Genomic DNA, 20533 nt, shown 5'->3' with positions numbered 1-20533 from the left:
TGCTACACAGCATAGACAAACAGCCCCATGACTTGTTTATTCTTGAAAACAGACTATTAAGTATCACATGGCTGAGTATGATTCTCAGACTTTAAACAACAAAGAGCTCACTTCATTGGATATTCTTCCTGGTATACACTTTGAAAAGAAACAGGAAATGCCAGCTTTGCCATAAAAGCCACACTGGTCTTCTCTATGAAAAAAATTAATAAATGTGTTCTACATTTCAAAACACAGCAAGCAAACTATTCATCATGCATATCAACAAAAAGCTCTAGTAAGTAGGTAAACATGAAACCTATCACAAAACTACAGTCTATATTAAGTAAAAAAACACCAAGACAAACAAGACTAGAAGTTTGAACTAGAGACTCTACCACTTCTTGTCCTGACCTGAACTCCACAATTCTGCAAGCTTGGCTTTTTTCTGGAGTACATAAATATCCCATGCCAAGATATGCTATTCATTATATTACCCAGTGAAGGAAAACTGGTCAAATTGCAATTATCCCTCCCCCAGTTCAGTTTGTTGCCATTAACTAGAGAGAGAGATACATAAAACAATACTTGATTTTTCCTGACAATAGTAACAATTTAATTTTAAAAGTATATGCTATCTTAAATAAGGAATTTATTTAACTTAATTTGAGTACATTTTAATGATATGCTAACCAATTAATATTTACAAAATGGGACTAAATATTCTTCTGAAGATGAAATGCATGAGTAGACTCATGAAAAAAAAGGAAAAAGACTGACTTCACTAAACACAATTATAAGGTTTGATTCTGTTTCCACTGAAGTCAAGAGGAATTTTGTTATTAACTTCAACGTGAGCAGGAACATGCACATTACATACAATACAAAAACATGCAAGTTGGAAGATAGATAATAGAAACATTTTTTAATCAAGTCTGATAACATACTTGACACTTCTGAATCTGGATACCAGAATGTAAAAAAACTTCATGGAATGAGAATTCTCTAAATCAGCAGTTCTCAAACTTTAGCCACCCGAGGACCCCCATTTTGATTTAAAAATTTTCAGGGACCCCCAGGCCCTCCTGATCAGCCCTTGCCCTTCCCTGAAGTCATGCACCTGCCCTGCCCCTTCTCTGCTCCCTCCATCCCCGCTCCCTCTGTCGCTTGCTCTCCCTCACCCTCACTCACTTTCACCAGGTTGAGGAAGGGAATTTGGGTGTGGGTCCTGGGAAGGGAGTTTGGGGTGCAGGCACTGGGCTCAAAGGGTGTTTGGGTCACAGCCCCCTGGCAGCGGCTACTAGGTGGGGGGGCCAGGCAGTCTCTCAGTTCCTGGCCAATGGGAGCTGCGGAGTCGGCGCTCGGGGCAGCAGCAGCGTGCGGAGGCACCCTTCCCCTCACCTCCCCCCCCCGTCCCCCACCCAGGTCCGCAGGGATGTGCCAGCCACTTCCGGGAGCGGCATGGAGCCAGGAGAGGTAGGAAGCCTGCCTTAGCCCTCCAGAATTTTAGCATACAGGAGGCACTGGGAGGGAGGGGGAGGAATTGATCAGCGGGGCCCAAGGACCTCGTGGAATACCCCCAGGGACCCTCAGGGGTCTGTGGACTCCAGTTTGAGAAAGGCTGCTCTAAATGATAATGCCTTCAGCGTCCAGAAAGAAGTTACAGGAATATGGAAGCTGGCGTACAAGATTCTAGGCTGAATCTGATTTTCTGAAGTGCTGAGCACTCACTACTCCAGTTAAAGTCAGTGACAGCTGCAGGTACTTGGCACTTATTTAAATCAAGTCGTAGCTATCTCCAAGCAGGCACCAAAATCAGGATCACTTTTGAAAGTTTTGGCCTTAATCTTTGTAATGTTGTGCTATTTAGCGTTATTTGGGAAAGGAAATGAGCGTGACTGGTTTTCAAAGAGAAGATAAAAAGGAAATGATTTTGACTCCATGCAAGCATGCCTAACCTAATATTTCCTGAGTCATTAGCTTAAAAAAGGTGTTACATATATTGAGCATAGCCCTTTGTTGGGATCATATGGGTAATGAAGACTCTTACGCTTAGACTCCTGGGGCATGCTGCAAAGTTCCACTCCCACCTGCTTGCTTTTTTCTTCCATTGGGGGAGGGGGACAACACACACAAATGTAATACTTTCACCTATAAAGGACTGTGCTGCAATTTACCTACCCATCTGAACCCAACTGTGACTGGAAGAACTCCTTATGCTGGTGTGAACTATAGAAAACTCTAATGAAACTAGAGAAAACTCTAATGAAAGAATCTCCATTGGATAAGGATCACATGTTTCTGAAATCTGACATCCCTGTCATAGAATCATAGAACATCAGGGTTTGAAGGGACCTCAGGAGGTCATCTAGTCCAACCCCCTGATCAAAGCAGGACCAAACCCCAATTTTTTCCCCAGATCCCTAAATGGCCCCCTCAAGGATTGAACTCACAACCCTGAGTTTAGCAGGCCAATGCTCAAACCACTGAGCTATCCCTCCCCTGAGCTTCCAGCAGCTCCCATTGACCTGGAGCCGCGATCAGCCCAACCTGAGGACGCGGCAGATAAACAAACCGGCCCGACCCGCCAGGGGCTCTCTCTGCACAAGCAGCGGAACAAGTTTGGGAACCACTGATCTAGATAGACACCATAGATCAACTCAAGCCCAAGCTGATGTTAATGGGCAACCTTGTTTTCTTTCCTTTCTTCATTCTACCCCTCCCAATTGTAACTACTCTTAGACAAAACAACAATAAATAATCCATATTTCTCCAATTTTGAGGGACTCGTCCTGAATAAAATGATTCATATATTATAATGTCAGAAAGGACAATTGTCTGACCTCTTTTATAACACTGGTCATAGGATTTCCCTGAATTAATTCCTGTTTCCACTAGAGCATATCTTTTAGAAAAACACCAATCTTGATTTTAAAATGGACAGAGAATCCACCACAATGTCTGGTAAATTGTTCCAATGGTTAATTACCCTCATTGTTAAAAATCTGCACCTTTGAATTTATGATGAAGCCAATAAAATTAATCCTGTCTCTACGCTATTTTTAAATGGTATCTTTAGAAATGCTGAAGACTAGATAGAAGTTTTGTCCCCTCTCTTCCCAAAACGTGGATAATGCCTTGGTATACTACAGACAACTCGGCATTTTAATACTTCCCTTAGCATGGATGTACTTAAATTATCTTCTAGCTCTGTATCACAGTATCAGTTCTCATTTTACTCCCAAACTTCAAAAGGTCACCTCCTTAAACTGCAGAGTGTCAAAGTTATTTAGCAGCTTTTCTACAATAATGAAAATGCTGTAAACCTGTTTTAATGGAGGGGTTGTCTGAAACCGAGTTGTACTTGTACCCATCAACCCTTAACCAGGTGGTGGGGCTACTCAGGAAGACATGGGCTTTAAAAAGTTTAGAGGGGGATTATGAGGAGGGGCTAGATACACTTAACATTCTTTAAATTTAAAGCCAAAAACACCCCTAACAAAAACAGAACATCAACAAAGGAACGAACTGCAGAAGTAAAAAGGGAATGCAGGCAGAAGTCCAGCAACAGAGTGGGGGCTATCCAGTTTATTGCACCGAATGCGGCAGGTATGATTACCTGCCCTGTGGGCAGGTGGTGTATGTGTGCATTCGGTGCAATTTGCTCCTGGCTCTCAGAGACTGTCCAGGCTTTGAAGACCAGAGTGGCTGAACTGGAGGAGCTAAGGGAGACAGAGAAATACATAGATGACATTTTTCGGGACACAGTAGAACGGTCCCACCCCCGGTCTGACAGCTTCTGCGCTGTTGAGGCGGATGAAAGTCTCAGGGAAGGAGAACATCCAATTGGAGCAGAGGGAAACGATTCCATAGTTGGGATCCTCCGTCCAGATGATGTCATGGTATCCTCTTGCACTGAGAGGGGGAGGGAACTCCGGTCATTAGGAAGAGACAGGTAATAGTTATGGGGGATTCGATCATTAGAAACATAGATAGCTGGGTTTGCGATGACCAGGAGAACCACATGGTGACTTGCCTGCCTGGTGTGAAGGTTGCAGATCTCTCGAGACATCGAGATAGACTTATGTGTACTGCTGGTGAGGAGCCAGTGATCGTGGTACGTGTAGGTACCAATGACATAGGGAAGGATGGGAGAGAGGTCCTGAAGGCCAAATTTAGGCTGCTAGGTAAGAGATTGAAGTCCAGGACCTCCATGGTAGCATGCTCTGAAATGCTGCCAGTTCCATGCATAGGGCCAGCTAGACAGGCAGAAATGCAGGGTCTCAATGTGTGGATGAGACAATGGTGTATGAAGGAGAGGTTTAGATTTATTAGGAACTGGGGGAACTTTTGGGAAAGGGGGAGCCTAAACAGCAAAGATGGGATCCACCTAAACCAAAGTGGACCCAGATTGCTGGCACTTAAAATGTAAAAGGTCGTAGAGCAGTTTTTAAACTCAGGGCTGGGGGGAAGCTGACAGGTGCAGAGGAGCATGTGGTTTGGACAGAGACATCTTCAGGGAAGGATCTATTAACGGAGATTCCTTGTGTTCTAGTCAGGAGGAGAAGATGGACGATGATAAAATACAGGTAGGATCTGATGAGAAACAGTCAAATGAAAAAAGTCCCATTCAATTACATTATGCAATGGCAGACAGCTAAAAGTGACAAGTTTTTAAAGTGCTTATACACAAATGCGAGACGTCCAAATAATAAGATGGGTGAACTAGAGTGCCTCGTATTAAATGAGGATATTGATATAAATAGGCATCACAGAAACTTGGTGGAATGAGAATAATCAATGGGACACAGTAATACCAGGGTACAAAATATACTGGAAGGACAGAACAGGTTGTGCTGGTTGGGGAGTGGTACTGTATGTGAAAGAAAGTGGAGAATCAAATGAAGTAAAAATCTTAAATGAACCAAACTACTATAGAATCTCTATGGATAGTAATTCCATGCTTGAATAATAAGAATATAGCAGTAGGAATATATTACCGACCACTTGACCAGGATTGTGACAGTAACTGCGAAGTGCTCAGGGTGATTATAGCTGGACCGCTTGGTAACAGTGACCATAATATAATATAATTAAATTTAACATCCCTGTGGTGGAGAAAACACCACAGCAGCCAAACACTGAAGCATTTAATTTCAGAAAGGGAGACTCCACAAAAATGAGGAAGTTAGTTAAACAGAAATTAAAATGTACAGTGCCAAAAGTGAAATCCCTGTTAGGTGCATCGAATCTTTTTAGACACCATAATAGAGGCTAAAATTAAATATACCGTATACCCCAAATTAAAAAACATAGTAAGAGAACCAAAAAAGTGCCACTGTGGCTAAACAACAAAGTAAAAAAAGCAGTGAGACAAAAAGGCATCTTTTAAAAACTGGAAGTTCAATCCTCATGAGGAAAATAGAAAGGAGCTGTGATAAATGAGGGGGGCGGAGGTAGCTCCCTTTTATGGACACCCAGCCAGTAGCTATAGTATCTTCCTTAGCAGCTGTACCCTAATTGCCTTAACTGTAAAGGGTTCAGAGAAGCTTAACCTAAGTTGGCACCTGAGCAGGGGAACCAATAGGAAGACTGTACCCTTTCAAATTGGAGAAACTGCTGGCTGGGCGGGAGGCGGGGTGTGTCTTTGTCTCTCGGGCTGGAGAGAGGGGAAGGCAGCAACAAGCAGTAAGCTTTAAGCCAGGTAAGGGAAATCATTAGCACCATACCTAGAAACTCCTCATTTGGAACCCCAGATATGTAAGTAGCACAGGAAAAGTTAAGACAGATGCGATTAGGAACCTTTTTGGTGGTTTTGGTTTGTGAACTCCTCTGTGCTAACCCTCGGTGCTTTTGTTTTGCTTGTAACCTTTAAGCTAAACCCCAAGAAAGTTATTTTTGGTGTTTAATCCCTAAAGCCCGAGTTTTCAGATGTGTTTCTTTCTTTTTTTTAATAAAATTTACCTTTTTTTAAAGAATCCTTGGATTCCAAAGACCATAGACAAGGGGTTGGTCTGTGCTCACATTGCTAAGGCAACTAGTTGGTATTTTATTCTCAAGCTTCCCAAGAAAGGGGGTGAAGAGGCTTGCGGGGATATTTTGAGGGGATAGGGATTCCAAGTGACCCTTCCCTGAATATTTGTGAAAATCACTTGGTGGTGACAGCAATATCTGTCCGAGGCAGAAGACTGTGCCTTGGAAGAGTTTTAACCTAAGCTGGTAGAAGATAAGCTTAGGGGGTCTTTCATGTGGGTCCCCACATCTGTACCCCAGAGTTCAGATTTTGGGGGGGTATACCCTGACAGGAGCATAAATTCTAGCAAATGAAGTGTAACAATATGAGAAAGGCCAATAAGGAACTTGAAGAACAACTAGCCAAAGGAAGCCTGCTAAACAACCAGTGGGGCCACTGGACAATCGAGATGCTAAAAGAGAACTCAAGAGCGATACGGCCATTGAGGAGAAACTAAATGAATTCTTTGCTTCGGTCTTTATGGCTGAGAATGTGAGGGAGTTTCCCAAACCTGAGCCATTCTTTTTAGGTAACAAATCTGAAGAACTGTCCCAGATGAGGAGGTTTTAGAAAAAAATTGATAAGTCACCAGAACCAGATGGTATTTACCCAAGAGTTCTGAAGGGACTCAAATGTGAAAATGCAGAATGACTAACTGTAGTTTGTAACCTATCATTTAAGTCAGCTTCTGTACCAAATGACTGGAGGATAGCTAATGTGATGCCAAATTTTAAAAAGGGCTCCAGAGGTGTTCCGGGCAACCCTGACTTCAGTATTGGGCAAACTGGTTGAAACTATAGTAAAGAACAAAATTGTCAGACATCAAGATGAATATAATTTATTGGGGAAAAGTCAACATGGTTTTTAATCATGCCTCACCAATCTACTAGAATTCTTTGAGGGGGTCAACAAGCATGTGGACAAGGGGGATCCAGTGGATATAGTGTACTTAGATTTTCAGAAAGCCTTTGACAAGATCCTTCACCAAAGGCTCTTAAGCAAAGTAAGCTGTCATGGGATAAGAGGGAAGGTCCTCTTGTGGATTGGTAACTGGTTAAAAGATAGGAAACAAAGGGTAGGAATAAATGGTCAGTTTTCACAATGGAGAAAGGTAAATAGTGGTGTTCCCCAGGGGTCTGTACTGGGACCAGTCCTATTCAACATATTCATAAATGATCTGGAAAAAAGGGGTAAACAGTGAGGTGGCAAAATTTGCAGATGACACAAAACTACTCAAGTTAAGTCCCAAGTAGACTGCAAAGAGCTACAAAAGGATCTCACAAAAGTGGGTGACTGGGCAACAAAATGGCAGATGACATTCCATGTTGATAAATGCAAAGTAATGCACACTGGAAAACATAATCCCAACTGTACATATAAAATGATGGGGCTAAATTAGCTGTTACCACTCAAAAAAGAGATCTTGGAGTCATTGTGGATAGTTCTCTGAAAACATCCGCTCAACATGCAGCGGGAGTCAAAAAAGCTAACAGAATGTTGGGAATCATTAAGAAAGGGATAGTTAGTAAGACAGAAAATATCAAATTGCCTCTATATAAATCCATGGTACGCCCACATCTTGAATACTGCACACAGATCTGGTGGTCTCCATCTCCAAAAAAAGATACATTGGAATTGGAAAAGGTTCAGAAAAAGGCAACAAAAATTATTAGGGGTATGGAATGGCTGCCATATGAGGAGAGATTAATAAGACTGGGACTTTTCACCTTGGAAAAGAGACAACTAAGGGGGGATATGATCGAGATCTATAAAATCATGACTGGTGTGGAGAAAGTAAATAAGGAAGTGTTATTTACTCCTTCTCATGACACAAGAACTAGGAGTCACCAAATGAAATTAATTCCTTTTCTTTGTTTTAAACGTGCTGCCTATTATTTTTTCCCCACACAACACAGTCAACCTGTGGAACTCCTTGCCAGAGGATGTTGTGAAGGCCAAGACTATAACAGGGTTCAAAAAAGAACTACCGGTAGATAAATTCATGGAAGACAGGTATTTCAATGGCTATTAGCAGAGATGGTGTCCCTAGCCTCTGTTTACTAGAAGCTGGAATGGGCGACAGGATGGATCACTTGAGGATTACCTGTTCTGTTCATTCCCTCTGAAGTACCTGGCATTGACCACTCTCAGGAGACAGGATATTGGGCTAGATGGACCTTTGGTCTGACCCAGTATGGCCGTTCTTATGTTCTCATCCATTAACATACCTTTATTCTTCCTCTTCAGGGGTACTCAGTGTAAAACATAACTATATTTCACTCAGCCAAATTAGAACAAAAACAAAAAATAAATGGATGTGAGCTCAGTGAAACTGCTGTCTTTGTGCCTACCCACCCTGCTGTTTATTGCCTCTCCACTGGCAAAATCCAGGGTAATGAGGAAATAGAAGAAAATCAGCAGAGTTTTAACACCCAAACCATGACTCTTTCCCTGGAATTTGAAATTGTGATCTGTCTGGGACAACAAGCCTTGAATACTTCACAAGAAACTATAAGTATATATGCAGTATAGGCTAGAATTAGTAGTTGAAGGGTGATATTTTTTTTCCTAAACAGTCTATTGATTCATAAAGACTTCCTCATCTCCTGCCCCTTTAACCATGACTCCACCCAGAACTATGTCGCTGCTCAGACCACAAGCAGGAACTATGATTCACTAAGGATAGTACAGCCCTTGTGGCCAGTTTTATCTGCTGAATGTTCCCAGCCACTGGAACCTTCTTACGGAGTTCTACAAAAAGAAGCTGAACAAATACAGGTTTCAGAGTAGCAGCCATGTTAGTCTGTATCCGCAAAAAGAACAGGAGTACTTGTGGCACCTTAGAGATGAACGAATTTATTTGAGCATAAGCTTTCGTGAGCTACAGCTCACTTCATCGGATGCATGTAGTGGAAAATACAGTGGGGAGATTTTATATACACAGAGAACATGAAACAATGGGTGTTACCATACACACTGTAACAAGAGTGATCAGGTAAGGTGAGCTATTACCAGCAGGAGAGCTGGGGGGGCGGGAGGGGGGGAGATAATCAAGGTGGGCCATTTCTAGCAGTTGACAAGAACGTGTGAGGAACTGGGGGTGGGGGGAGAATAAACATGGGGAAATAGTTTTACTTTGTGTAATGACACATGGGGAAATAGTTTTACTTTGTGTAATGACCCATCCACTCCCAGTCTTTATTCAAGCCTAAATTAATTGTATCCAGTTTGCAAATTAATTCCAATTCAGCAGTCTCTCGGAGTCTGGTTTTGAATTTTTCTGTTGAAGAATTGCCACTTTTAGGTCTGCAATTGAGTGGCCAAAGAGACCGAAGTGTTCTCCGACTAGTTTTTTAATGTTATAATTCTTGATGTCTGATTTTTGTGTATTTATTCTTTTACGTAGAGACTGACCCGCTCCCCCCCCCCCGCCCGCCACTCTCCTGCAGGTAATAGCTCACCTTACCTGATCACTCTCGTTACAGTGTGTATGGTAACACCCATTGTTTCATGTTCTCTGTGTATATAAAATCTCCCCACTGTATTTTCCACTACATGCATCCGATGAAGTGAGCTGTAGCTCACGAAAGCTTATGCTCAAATAAATTTGTTAGTCTCTAAGGTGCCACAAGTACTCCTTTACTTTTTTGAACAAATACAGAATGTTCGTTTCTAATACAATGATATCAACATTTGCCTAGCCACATATTTAAAATACAAACACACACACCAGGGACTGGGACTGTTTGTTTGTTCCATGGAACTACAGTAGTTTATACAGAGATCCAGAAGTATCAGTTTGCATGGAGACAACTTTTAAAGCTAAATAATTTAAGAGCTTCATGAAAAACTAATAGGCTTTCACCAAGCATAAACCTAGGATTCAGCAAGAATATTACAATGACAGTACAATCTACTGAAGGACTGACCTAATTAACATTGTAATTATTGATGAGGTGCCCCACCCCATCATCTGTGCCATAATGGAGCAGCAAATCCACTGAAAGCCCATGGAATTTGTCAGTGACACACATTGCTGTTGCACACATGGTTTGGCTGTCAGCTAAATATATTAAACCATACTGTTTTCAAGTGCTTTCTACTAGCATGGTAGAGAGTAAAACAGACCTATGAGCTCTCTTGCCCCTCATAGATGGGCATTGAAACTCTCACTCTGTAATCCAACAGATGTGCTGGATTACATTTTCAACGGATAATAAAATAATCATAAACCACCCGTCACTGGTCAATAAACTATACAGCTGACTTATTTTGATAAATTACTAGCTTCTTTTTAAAAATAAATAGCCTTATAAGGGTGGCCTCTTGTACACGTTGCACCTCACTTAATATCTCCAGAGTAAATCTTTTCAGCCCTTCAGGTTGTTTCTGGATGGGAAAAGCAACAAATATACTTGGCTCACTTGCAGGACACTTTCATTTAGAAAAATAGCTATTGTATTTGCTATATTTTCAGCTGTAACTTCCAATCTCACCTCCAGTTGCTCTCCTGCCTAGTAGTAGCTGCATTTTAGTTGCATATATAGTTAGTGAAATGGTGGGTGATCATCTGGAATGAAAGGCATTTGATCTACACATGCATGTAAAATACTCTATTTATTAAACAATTTATAATATAATCTTGGTAATGTTCAAGTAGACAGACTATTTATTAGAAGTAAGATGCAGGCGTTTGGTCTAATGCACGGGCTCTCAATCTGGGGGGAGAGATTCCACAAACAGATCCAGGGGAATCATGACCATCCTCCTTTTCTTTGTGGCTAAATCAGAGGCGGTCCTGAGTATCCTGAAACAACTTCTCTGTTCTATCATGGGGCTAGGAACCATTGGTGTAAAACAGGGGCGGGCAAACTTTTTGGCCTGAGGGCCACATCGGGTTTCCAAAATTGTATGGAGGGCCAGTTAGGGGAGGCTGTGCCTCCCCAAACAGCCAGGCGTGGCCCGGCCCCCGACCCCTATCTGACCCCCCCTGCTTCTCGCCCCCTGATGGCCCCCTAGGGACTCCTACCCCATCCAACCCTCCCTGTTCCCTGTCCTCTGACGGCCTCCCCCGGGACTCGTGCCCCATCCACCACCCCCTGCTCCCTGTCCCCTGACTGCCCCGGACCGCCCCCACCGCCCCATCCAACCCCTCCTCTCATTCTTGACTGCCCCCCCAGGATCCCCCCATCCAACCACCCCTTCTCCCTGTCCCCTGACTGCCCCCAGAACCCCTACCCTTGACTGCCCCCAGCTGCCCCATCCAACCCCCCCCTCCTGCCTGACTGCCTCCCGGGATCCCTGCCCCCATTCAACCCCCCTGTTCCCCACCCTCTGACCGCCCCGACCCCTAGCCACACCCCTGGCCCCTGTCCACGCCCTCGAACTCCGCTGCCCTCTATCGAACCCACCCAGCTCCCTGCCCTCTTACCATGCTACCTGGAGCACCAGTGGCTGACAGCGCTACAGCCATGCCACTCAGCACAGAGCACCAGGTCAGGCCGGGCTCTGCAGCTGCGCTGTCCCACGAGCTCGCAGCCCCCGCACCCAGAGCATTGCGCCGGTGGCACAGTGAGCTGAGGCTGCGGGGAACAGAGGACAGAGGGGGAGGGGCCGGGGGCGAGCCTCCCGGGCCAGAAGCTCAGGGGACGGGCAGGAGGGTCCCGCGGGCCAGATGTGGCCCATGGGCCGTAGTTACCCACCTCTGGTGTAAAAGGACAGGTCAACTACTATAAAATACTTTTAATTAAATACACAGACTCATTCTATGCTGTGCCACCCAGGAGATTCCCCCTCTATTCCCTAGGCCATCCTCTGTGCCGAAGTCTGCAAAGGGGTGTAGGTAGGATTGCATACAGCTTCCTTAGCTCTCGTCCCCTCACACCCCTACTCTACTTGCGCTACATTGATGACATCTTCATCATCTGGACCCATGGAAAAGAAGCCCTTGAGGAATTCCACCATGATTTCAACAATTTCCATCCCACCATCAACCTCAGCCTGGTCCAGTCCACACAAGAGATCCACTTCCTGGACACTACAGTGCTAATAAACGATGGTCACATAAACACCACCCTATACCGGAAACCTACTGACTGCTATACTTACCTACATGCCTCCAGCTTCCATCTAGGACACACCACCCGATCCATTGTCTACAGCCAAGCTCTAAGATACAACTGCATTTGCTCCAATCCCTCAGACAGAGACAAACACCTACAAGATCTCTATCAAGCATTCTTACAACTATAATACCCACCTGCTGAAGTGAAAAAACAGATTGACAGAGCCAGAAGAGTACCCCGAAGTCACCTACTACAGGACAGGCCCAACAAAGAAAAGAACAGAACGCCACTAGCTGTCACCTTCAGCCCCCAACTAAAACCTCTCCAGCGCATCATCAAAGATTTACAACCTATCCTGAAAAACCTCACTCTCACAGATCTTGGGAGACAGACCACGCCTTGCTTATAGACAGCCCCCCAACCTGAAGCAAATACTCTTCAGCAGCCACACACCACACAACAAAAACACTAACTCAGGAACCTATCCTTGCAACAAAGCCCAATGCCAATTCTGTCCACATATTTATTCAAGTGACTCCATCATAGGATCTAATCACATTAGCCACACCATCAGGGGCTCATTCACCTGCACATCTACCAATGCGATATATGCCATCATATGCCAGCAATGCCCCTCTGCCATGTACATTGGCCAAACCGGACAGTCTCTACGCAAAAGAATAAATGGACACAAATCTGACATCAGGAATCATAACATTCAAAAACTGGTAGGAGAACACTTCAACCTCTCTGGCCACTCAGTAAAAGGTTTAAGGGTGGCAATGTTGCAACAGAAAAGCTTCAAAAACAGACTCCAAGGAGAAACTGCTGAGCTTGAATTAATATGCAAACCAGATACCATTAACTTGGGTTTGAATAGAGACTGGGAGTAGCTGGGTCATTACAGATATTGAATCTATTTCCCTATGTTACGTATCCTAATACCTTCTTGTCAACTGTCTAAATGGGCCATCTTGATTATCACTACAAAAGTTTTTTTCTCCTGCTGATAACAGCTCATCTTAATTAATTAACCTCTTACAGTTTGTATGGTAATTTCCACCTTCTCTGTGTGTGTGTATATATATCTTCTTACTATATGTTCCATTCTATGCATCCAATGAAGTGGGCTGTAGCCCACAAAAGCTTATGCTCTAATAAATTTGTTAGTCTCTAAGGTGCCACAAGTACTCCTGTTCTTTTTATCTTTTTGAAGAGTTTTCCGTATAACAGCAATTGGGTCCCATCTTGCAGCTTTTCTGTATCTGTACGTCCCACTGAACTCAATGGCTATGTGGACAGGTTCCAGGATTGGGCCTACTTTGGTTAACACATTCTGTTTTTCTTTCAAGGAAACATGCTATGTTTGGAACCATTTGGCATAATCAGGGAAATACATCCTGATGCGTGTGAAGTTTCTCAGTCTCCTACTCATCAGTATCTCGACTGTGTAGGCCACAGTGTTTTCTGCCCCCCAGCCCACAAGTACTCAAGGGGATGTGGCCACACAAGGCCACCAAAGAAACAGCAGGACCACAGAGAGTTCTTGTGAGCCTGAGGGAATCCCATGCAACTTCCATGAGAAAGGGAAGGCTATTCTCTGAGCACTCTTGGCCCCCATGATAGCCATCACTCCCTCAGGAACCTCAGCTGCGCCCCAAGAGGGGACTTACATGATATGAATGAGCACTGGGTCAGCACTGACAAGCTCTATATTGCAACATCCTCATGGAGTCAGAAGGGGATGAATGCTATGGAGGGCAACTTTCTCCTGGCCTCATCCTCTCCTACCCTGCTACACAGCCTCCAAAACTGCAGAAGCTAAACATGTGATGTGGCCTCCTGCAAGTTTCAGGGGCAAAAGAGATGGTGCTATTTGCCCCCAATGCCTCCATTTCTGTGTGCAGACACAATATTTGCCTGTGTTCCTTCCTCGCCACAATTATATCCCGCAGCCAACTGTCCTTATTTGGGCAGAACTTCTACTGAAATCCGAAGATTTAGACCTCAGCTAAAAGATGTGAATGTCTCCTCTAGAGCCAGTCTGTTTAACCAGTTGGCTATATATGTGGGAAATATTTGGGCTGTCTTATTCAATGGATCATAATGGTTCTATTAAGAATTAAAATGAGAAAACAAGAGAGATTTGCTTATCAGAGATCCTTAGGATGTTAACAGACAATTTTTAAAAGAATATTAAAATACTATTATGTACATGGTCAGTGAAAGTTAATAACCTAACCAATCCATTTCTTTCAAATGAACAAAGGTCTTAATCCAGGTTAACCCCCAGCCTGAAAAAGTATTTTAAAATCAAAATCACTTTTTAATTACAGAACTTTAAGAAAGTAACTATTTAAAGTATAACTTTAACTGGATTTAGAAGGGGGAGGGGAAAAAAGGGTTCCTGCACTGCAACCTTCTAGACTAGTTTTCTCCCTGAAGCAATTTTTAAACGGCTGAGTTATAGACCCCTGGAAAAAAGAAAAGGCTTCTGTGGAAGGCCAGACACAAGTTCTTGTTACAGCACTGCCTAACGAAGGTAGGTGGTGAGGAAACAGAAACTCAATTGTGAGTTTAATGCCTTCAGGTTTTTCACTCCTAAAAATCAGACTAACACAGCTGCTACTCTGAAACCAGTTTGAAGTGAGTATGTCAGCTGAGTGCCATGAACTTCCCAACACTCAGTCAGGATTCCAGATCTTGTTTAAAACAGACAAGTGCCAACAAGAGTGTTTTTTTCTGTAACGCACACATGCATTAATACAATTAGGCAACTGCTGGATGTGTTCGCTCCAGTGAGTAACAAAATGTATTAAGAGCTGGTTACAATTAGCACCCATCATTATCTAAAAGCAGAAAAGACTCTGCCACTTTTACAGATCCAGACTAACACGGCTACCCCTCTGATACATCATTATCTAGGCACTTATGAAAAGAATACATGCAGACAACAATGGGTATGTTTTTCCCATAGTGCCTGTTTGCTAGACTACAACAGCTCCGCAGCAAGGAGAGTTTTATGAATAACCTAGCTTACAATAATTTGAAAACACAAACAGAGGCTTCTCTGGTAATTTGCAGGCATCATGGAGGTAAGCTGTAATTTTTTTTTTTTAAAGAAATAAGGTAATATATGTTCTATTCTCATACCAGTTTTTAACTCCATTGATTTCAATGGGATTGCTCCTGATCTATGCTGCTGTTAAAAAAGAGCAGAATCAGGCCTGATACCTGGATACACATTTTTCTTACACAGCTCCTTTCTTTAACATGGTACAATAGGAAGTGAGCTGTAGCTCACGAAAGCTTATGCTCAAATAAATTGGTTAGTCTCTAAGGTGCCACAAGTACTCCTTTTCTTTATGGTACAATAGGGTATTAATATAATGGGACACAAATAATTAAATTCTCAAAGGTATCAGTTACAGGATGTTTGCTTCAATCAAGTTTAGCCAACTAATAGCTTATTCGAATGACTTCCACTGACCTCAGTGGATCAGACCCTTAATGTGTTTCTACTTTACTATGTACTGAGCTCAATATATAACCTACATATTCACCAGTTCAAGGAAAGAAAAATGTTTATACTTTTGGGTGAGACTTTGGATACAGATTAAAGCCAAGGTGCTATGTTTACTGATCTTTTAAAGTAATATCAACATGTTGAAAAAGCTCTTAGGAAAGATCAAAGGCACATTTAGCAACCACAAATTAACATAAATATATGTTGAAATGCTAATGCAGTCTGGCAAAATTTTACTCCATCAGTTGCCTAGGGCAAGTAATTTTGGCTAATGGACAAGTAAATACCATTAGTTCTTTTCTTCATCATCATGGTAGGATGAACAAGTGTATTTTGTGTTAGGGCTGGTGACTTTTTATGATAATTTGGAAACAAGGTACAAACAGACTTGCTCTTAATGCAAAATAAGCTTTTGAAAGATGAGGCACTATTCTCTTTAGAAATACCATTACTTTAGGATTTGCCACTCACAATTCTTGCAAGTTAATCTTGCAAATTTCCCTCTTATGGCATATGACAGAATTTTTGTTGCCTTGCATATGAAGGTGTCTTGTATGCAGTGCTGGATAAAACCTTCTTTTATCTGACTAATTACAATTCTGGTAAACAGATCAACTATTTTCTTTTCTTTTTTGTGTGGGAATGCCAGCAGCACCAAAAACATGAAAGACACTATATCATGAGGGTACAGGATAGTCTTGTGGACGAAACACAGTACTGGAAGACAGAGGCCCAGTCTACACCTGAAGCTTTACTGGCATAACTGTTTCAGTTAGCGGTGTGATTTTTTTTTTTTTTAAACTGGAATAGTTATACCGGCATAAGTCCTACTGCAGATGTGCTTATACCAATATAGTTATTCCACTGCCTTTACTGGAATAGCTATGCGAGAATAAAGCATCAGTATAACTACATCCACACTAGTAGGAGTTGTACTGCTTTAACTGTACTGGTATAAGAGTAGCAGCCGTGTTAGTCTGTATTCGCAAAAAGAAAAGGAGTACTTGTGGCACCTTAGAGACTAACCAATTTATTTGAGCATAAGCTTTCGTGAGCTACAGCTCACTTCATCGGATGCATAAAGTGGAAAGTACAGTGAGGAGATTTTATATACACACAGACCATGAAAAAATACACATTGTAAGGAGAGTGATCACTTAAGATGAGCTATTACCAGCAGGAGAGTGGGGTGGGGGGGAGAGAAAACCTTTTGAAATGATAATCAAGGTGGGCCATTTCCAGCACATTTCCAGGAGTTAACAAGAACATCGGAGGAACAGCGGGGTGGGGGGGGAGAAGGAATAAACAAGGGGAAATAGTTTTACTTAGTATAATGACTTAGTATAATGAGCTGTAGCTCACGAAAGCTTATGCTCAAATAAATTGGTTAGTCTCTAAGGTGCCACAACTACTCCTTTTCTTTGTACTGGTATAGTAAATGTAAATATACTGGTATAGTTAAAGCAGTACAACTTTATAGTGTAGACAAGGCCGAGGATTCAGTTTCTATTTCCAGCAATGTCAGAGACTCCCTGCATAACCTTAGGTAAGTGACAACTTCTCTCTGACTCTGTTTCCCCATCTGCTTCCCAGAATCGAGTCTTTCATCCTGTAGGTATGGCTTACTCTCTTTGTTCCTAGGAGGTATACATTTACATTTAGCCATAGTAAAACGCATGCTGTTTGCTTTTCCCTTCCACTTCAGGAGAAGACACTGTGTTTTACCATTCACAGTGATACTACTTCCTGCGTCTCTAGCATCTTTCTTCTGGGGTCACAATGCATTATAGACATCAAACACCTCTGCAAGGTAGGAAATGATTAGCCCTTTTATGAAGGAGGGAAGCTAAGCCACAGAGAAGCAGAGTGATTTCCCAGAGGTCTCACAGTAAATTGGTGGCTGGGGTAGGAATAGAAACCAGACCTCCAGATACCTGGTCCTGTTTTGATATATCACACACCCACACAAACCCTTGTTCTCTATTAGTACTAGCCCAGTTATCCAAAACAGGATCATGTCCCTCAATTTGCATTGTATTGAGAAAGTCCTGTTATCCAAAACCTTAATTACCTGCATTTACTCAGTGTCCATAAGACATTGTGATGGTCAAATCTGTGTCATTTTTATTGCTTCTTATCCTCAGATATATTTCATTTTTCTCTGTGTCAACAGTACAAAAGCACTATATTTGTGGGTACCCCCTTAGTATGCTAAAACCACAAGGTTTAACAAAAGAAAAAGCTGGGAGAATTGTCACTCACCACCTTCTCTGAATACAAAATTATGTGCAGAAGTACTGTACAAGAATACTGAAATCTGTTGAGTCAGCCAAGGGAACAGCAACCAAAGCTATTTTGCAAGTAGTAAACTCACCAACTATGTCGACTTCACCTCTAAATATGGGTGAATGTGAAACTGAAGACATCATGGTTGACAATCAGTAGCACACTTGGGCCCCAAACTGTAAAGACTTTCACATGTTCCTAACTTTATGCAGTGAGCAGTCCCAGGGATCTGAATGGCACTACTCGTGGTGCAGATGAGCAAGTGTGTAAATCTATGCAGGACTGGGACATTAGATCTAAATTTTCAGAAGGTGCACAGCATCCACAAGTCCCATTGACTTCAGTACAGCTGTGAGTTCTCAGCACTTCTGTGAATCAGGCTATCAAAGTCCCCCAAAAATGTTTATTATACTTTTTTAAAGTGTTCTTCAATTAACTTTAGTCAGAGCATAAGTAATATCAACCATGAACTGACCTAACTCAGGATTACAAGTGACAATCTTAAAACTGCATTGTTTGCAATTATCCCAAACTACAAAAAAGCAATGTCTTGGCCAATGTTATGACTTGGTCAGCAGGGGAAACAGAAGTGGAATAAATCCTTTTCTTTTCCCCTTGCCCCCCTCTCCTTCTGTTCTCGCAGTGAAGTGCACGAACCCCTGCAGTCACTAGTGTACCCCACTCACAGGAAGCCAACAAGTTTTTGAAAGGAAATACCAGACCTCTCCGTGAGAAACCAGGCATTTAACCATCTCCTTGTTTAAAGTTTTAGTGGGCTTTCTGCACAAGGGTGATCTTGCAAAGCCGGCACTTTTCTTCTAGCATTTAGCTCACAGATGCAGTCAATGGGCCAAAAGCCTCATAATTTGCTGACCTAATACAGAGTACACAGAGCGTGTGCCACACAGACAGCAGTCTACACAAAAGGAAACTCACCTACAGTACAACGTGGAGAAAGAGGCAATCGCACTGAAGACCTGCCAAGACTCAGACTTTTACAAGTATCTCCCTCTTGTCATTAAAGGATATTTTTTGCCACGGGAGTTTCAATGATATATGTAAAATATATATCTCACTTTCTTTTGGTAATCTCCAAACCCTCACACCCTGACAGAGCTGCAAAAATAATGTGTTTAAACCATGCTAAAAGCAGAAAACTTCCAGCCAGAGGGCTAGTAACTGGAAGAAAAGCTTCCCCCCCCCCTTTTATTTGTGATGCGGGGGCTCCTGTAACAAAGCAATCCAGATGGGGAGGAAGGGGGGGAACAGATCTCATAAATCTGGTGTTTAGCAAGAGCTGATCACTGCAGCAGAGAACTGCCCCCTCCCCCATTCAGCCCCCCCGTACTCACCTCAGTGAAGAAGTTATCCATTGTTAAAGTGGAGAATCCAACTTGAGGAAGTCAGTCTAGCAAAAGGGCTGAGCAGCAAACCATGTGCGGCCAGGGCGATCACTCCCAGGAAGACTGAGGTATTTCAGTTTTCACACCCCTTCCATCGCTGCCATCACTTTTGCCCCCTCTCTTGACTCCTTCCTCTTCCCCCAAAGTCGGCAGCACATTCATTCAGTCAGGCTCCTTTGTCTCGTTCTCTCCCCGGTGTCCTCAGATCCGTGGCAAGTGGCTGCACCAGAAACCTGGGTGGCACATTGCTGCCTTCGCTTGGAGCGGGGGCTGAAATGTCTTTGTAAAAAAAAAAGAGAGAGAGAGAGAGAAAAAAAAAAGGAGGAGGAGGAGGAGGAGGAGAGAGAGGATCCAGCCCCCGAGAAGCACGTGTCTGCTCGGCGTAAGTGCCCCAAGCTGTCCTGGGTGTGCAGCTCCTGCAAGGACTTGCAGAGAGAGCGAGTCACACACGCTCCGGCCGCGCGGAGCCGCAGCCTGCAGGGCCCTCTCAGGTCACCCGCGGGAAGGTCCCCCGGGATTGGCAGAGTCCCCGCCCCCACAGGAGCGGCGCCGCCAATCCCGGCCGAGCGCCTCTTTGGAATCCGGACCCGGCCGGCGCGAGCCCTTCTCTGCCTGCGGGCTGGGGCGGGCGCCGCGCGCTCTACCCGGCTCACCTAGGAGCCGCGGGGTGGCCCCCACACAACAAGGGGCCGATGCGATCGCTGCTGCGGATGTTTATCCGGAGAGAAGGAGCCGCGCGTGGAGCCTCCCACTGTCCTGCAATTTCGTTCCCTAAGCCGCGCAGTCTCCTGAAGAGGAGAAGGGAAGGAGGCTTCAGAGGTGTATGGGGAAACACAGGCATTGGGTTGGGGGCGGGGGGGGTCACTTCAGCGTGATTGCGAAGACCTGATCTCGCTTCATTTGCACCCCCATCGGTGGCTCCCTGCGGCAGCCGCAAACTAAATAAGCCCATGAGAGACGCAAGAGTCCAGCACGCTGTGTGGAGCCGTGTACAGTAAACGACTGAGGAACACCACTGTTTGTTGGTGCTTATCAATCTGTTTAGTGCCGCCAAGGTCACAGAGGTGAAGCTAGTCTCTGTCCCAAGCAGCTTACTTTGAGGTACTGGAGCTTGTGTGGAGTCTAATGTGCTTTCCCACCTCATAATGCAATAAAGGAAATTCACTCCTGTCTGGATTTTGTGGTGTTCCTAGCAAAAAGCGTGTTCTTAAATGATTGTTTTTATTTCTATTTTTTTGCCTCGATGAGCCATAGATGAGGC

General features: G+C 43.6%; 1 protein-coding gene across 2 annotated transcripts in view; it reads right to left on the bottom strand.

Annotated features, from left to right (window-relative positions):
• Window positions 1-20533, bottom strand: part of MYO10 (myosin X) — a 275484-nt gene that overhangs the window by 252451 nt on the left and 2500 nt on the right. Inside the window, exon 1 of one of the 2 annotated variants that reach the window (XM_027829665.3) lies at window positions 19222-20188. The exons of the other annotated variant lie outside the window; for it this stretch is intronic. Within the exon in view, the coding sequence (XP_027685466.2) occupies window positions 19222-19242 (21 nt within the window). The 5' untranslated portion in view covers window positions 19243-20188. Of the gene's footprint in view, window positions 1-19221; window positions 20189-20533 lie in introns of those variants that run through there. 2 annotated transcript variants of the gene reach the window in all.

This window comes from Chelonia mydas, chromosome 2 (genome assembly GCF_015237465.2).
Source record: "Chelonia mydas isolate rCheMyd1 chromosome 2, rCheMyd1.pri.v2, whole genome shotgun sequence".
In the NCBI taxonomy this organism is placed as follows: domain Eukaryota; kingdom Metazoa; phylum Chordata; order Testudines; family Cheloniidae; genus Chelonia; species Chelonia mydas.
Note: the sequence above shows the minus strand (reverse complement) of the source record. Positions and strands in the feature narration are given on the sequence as shown.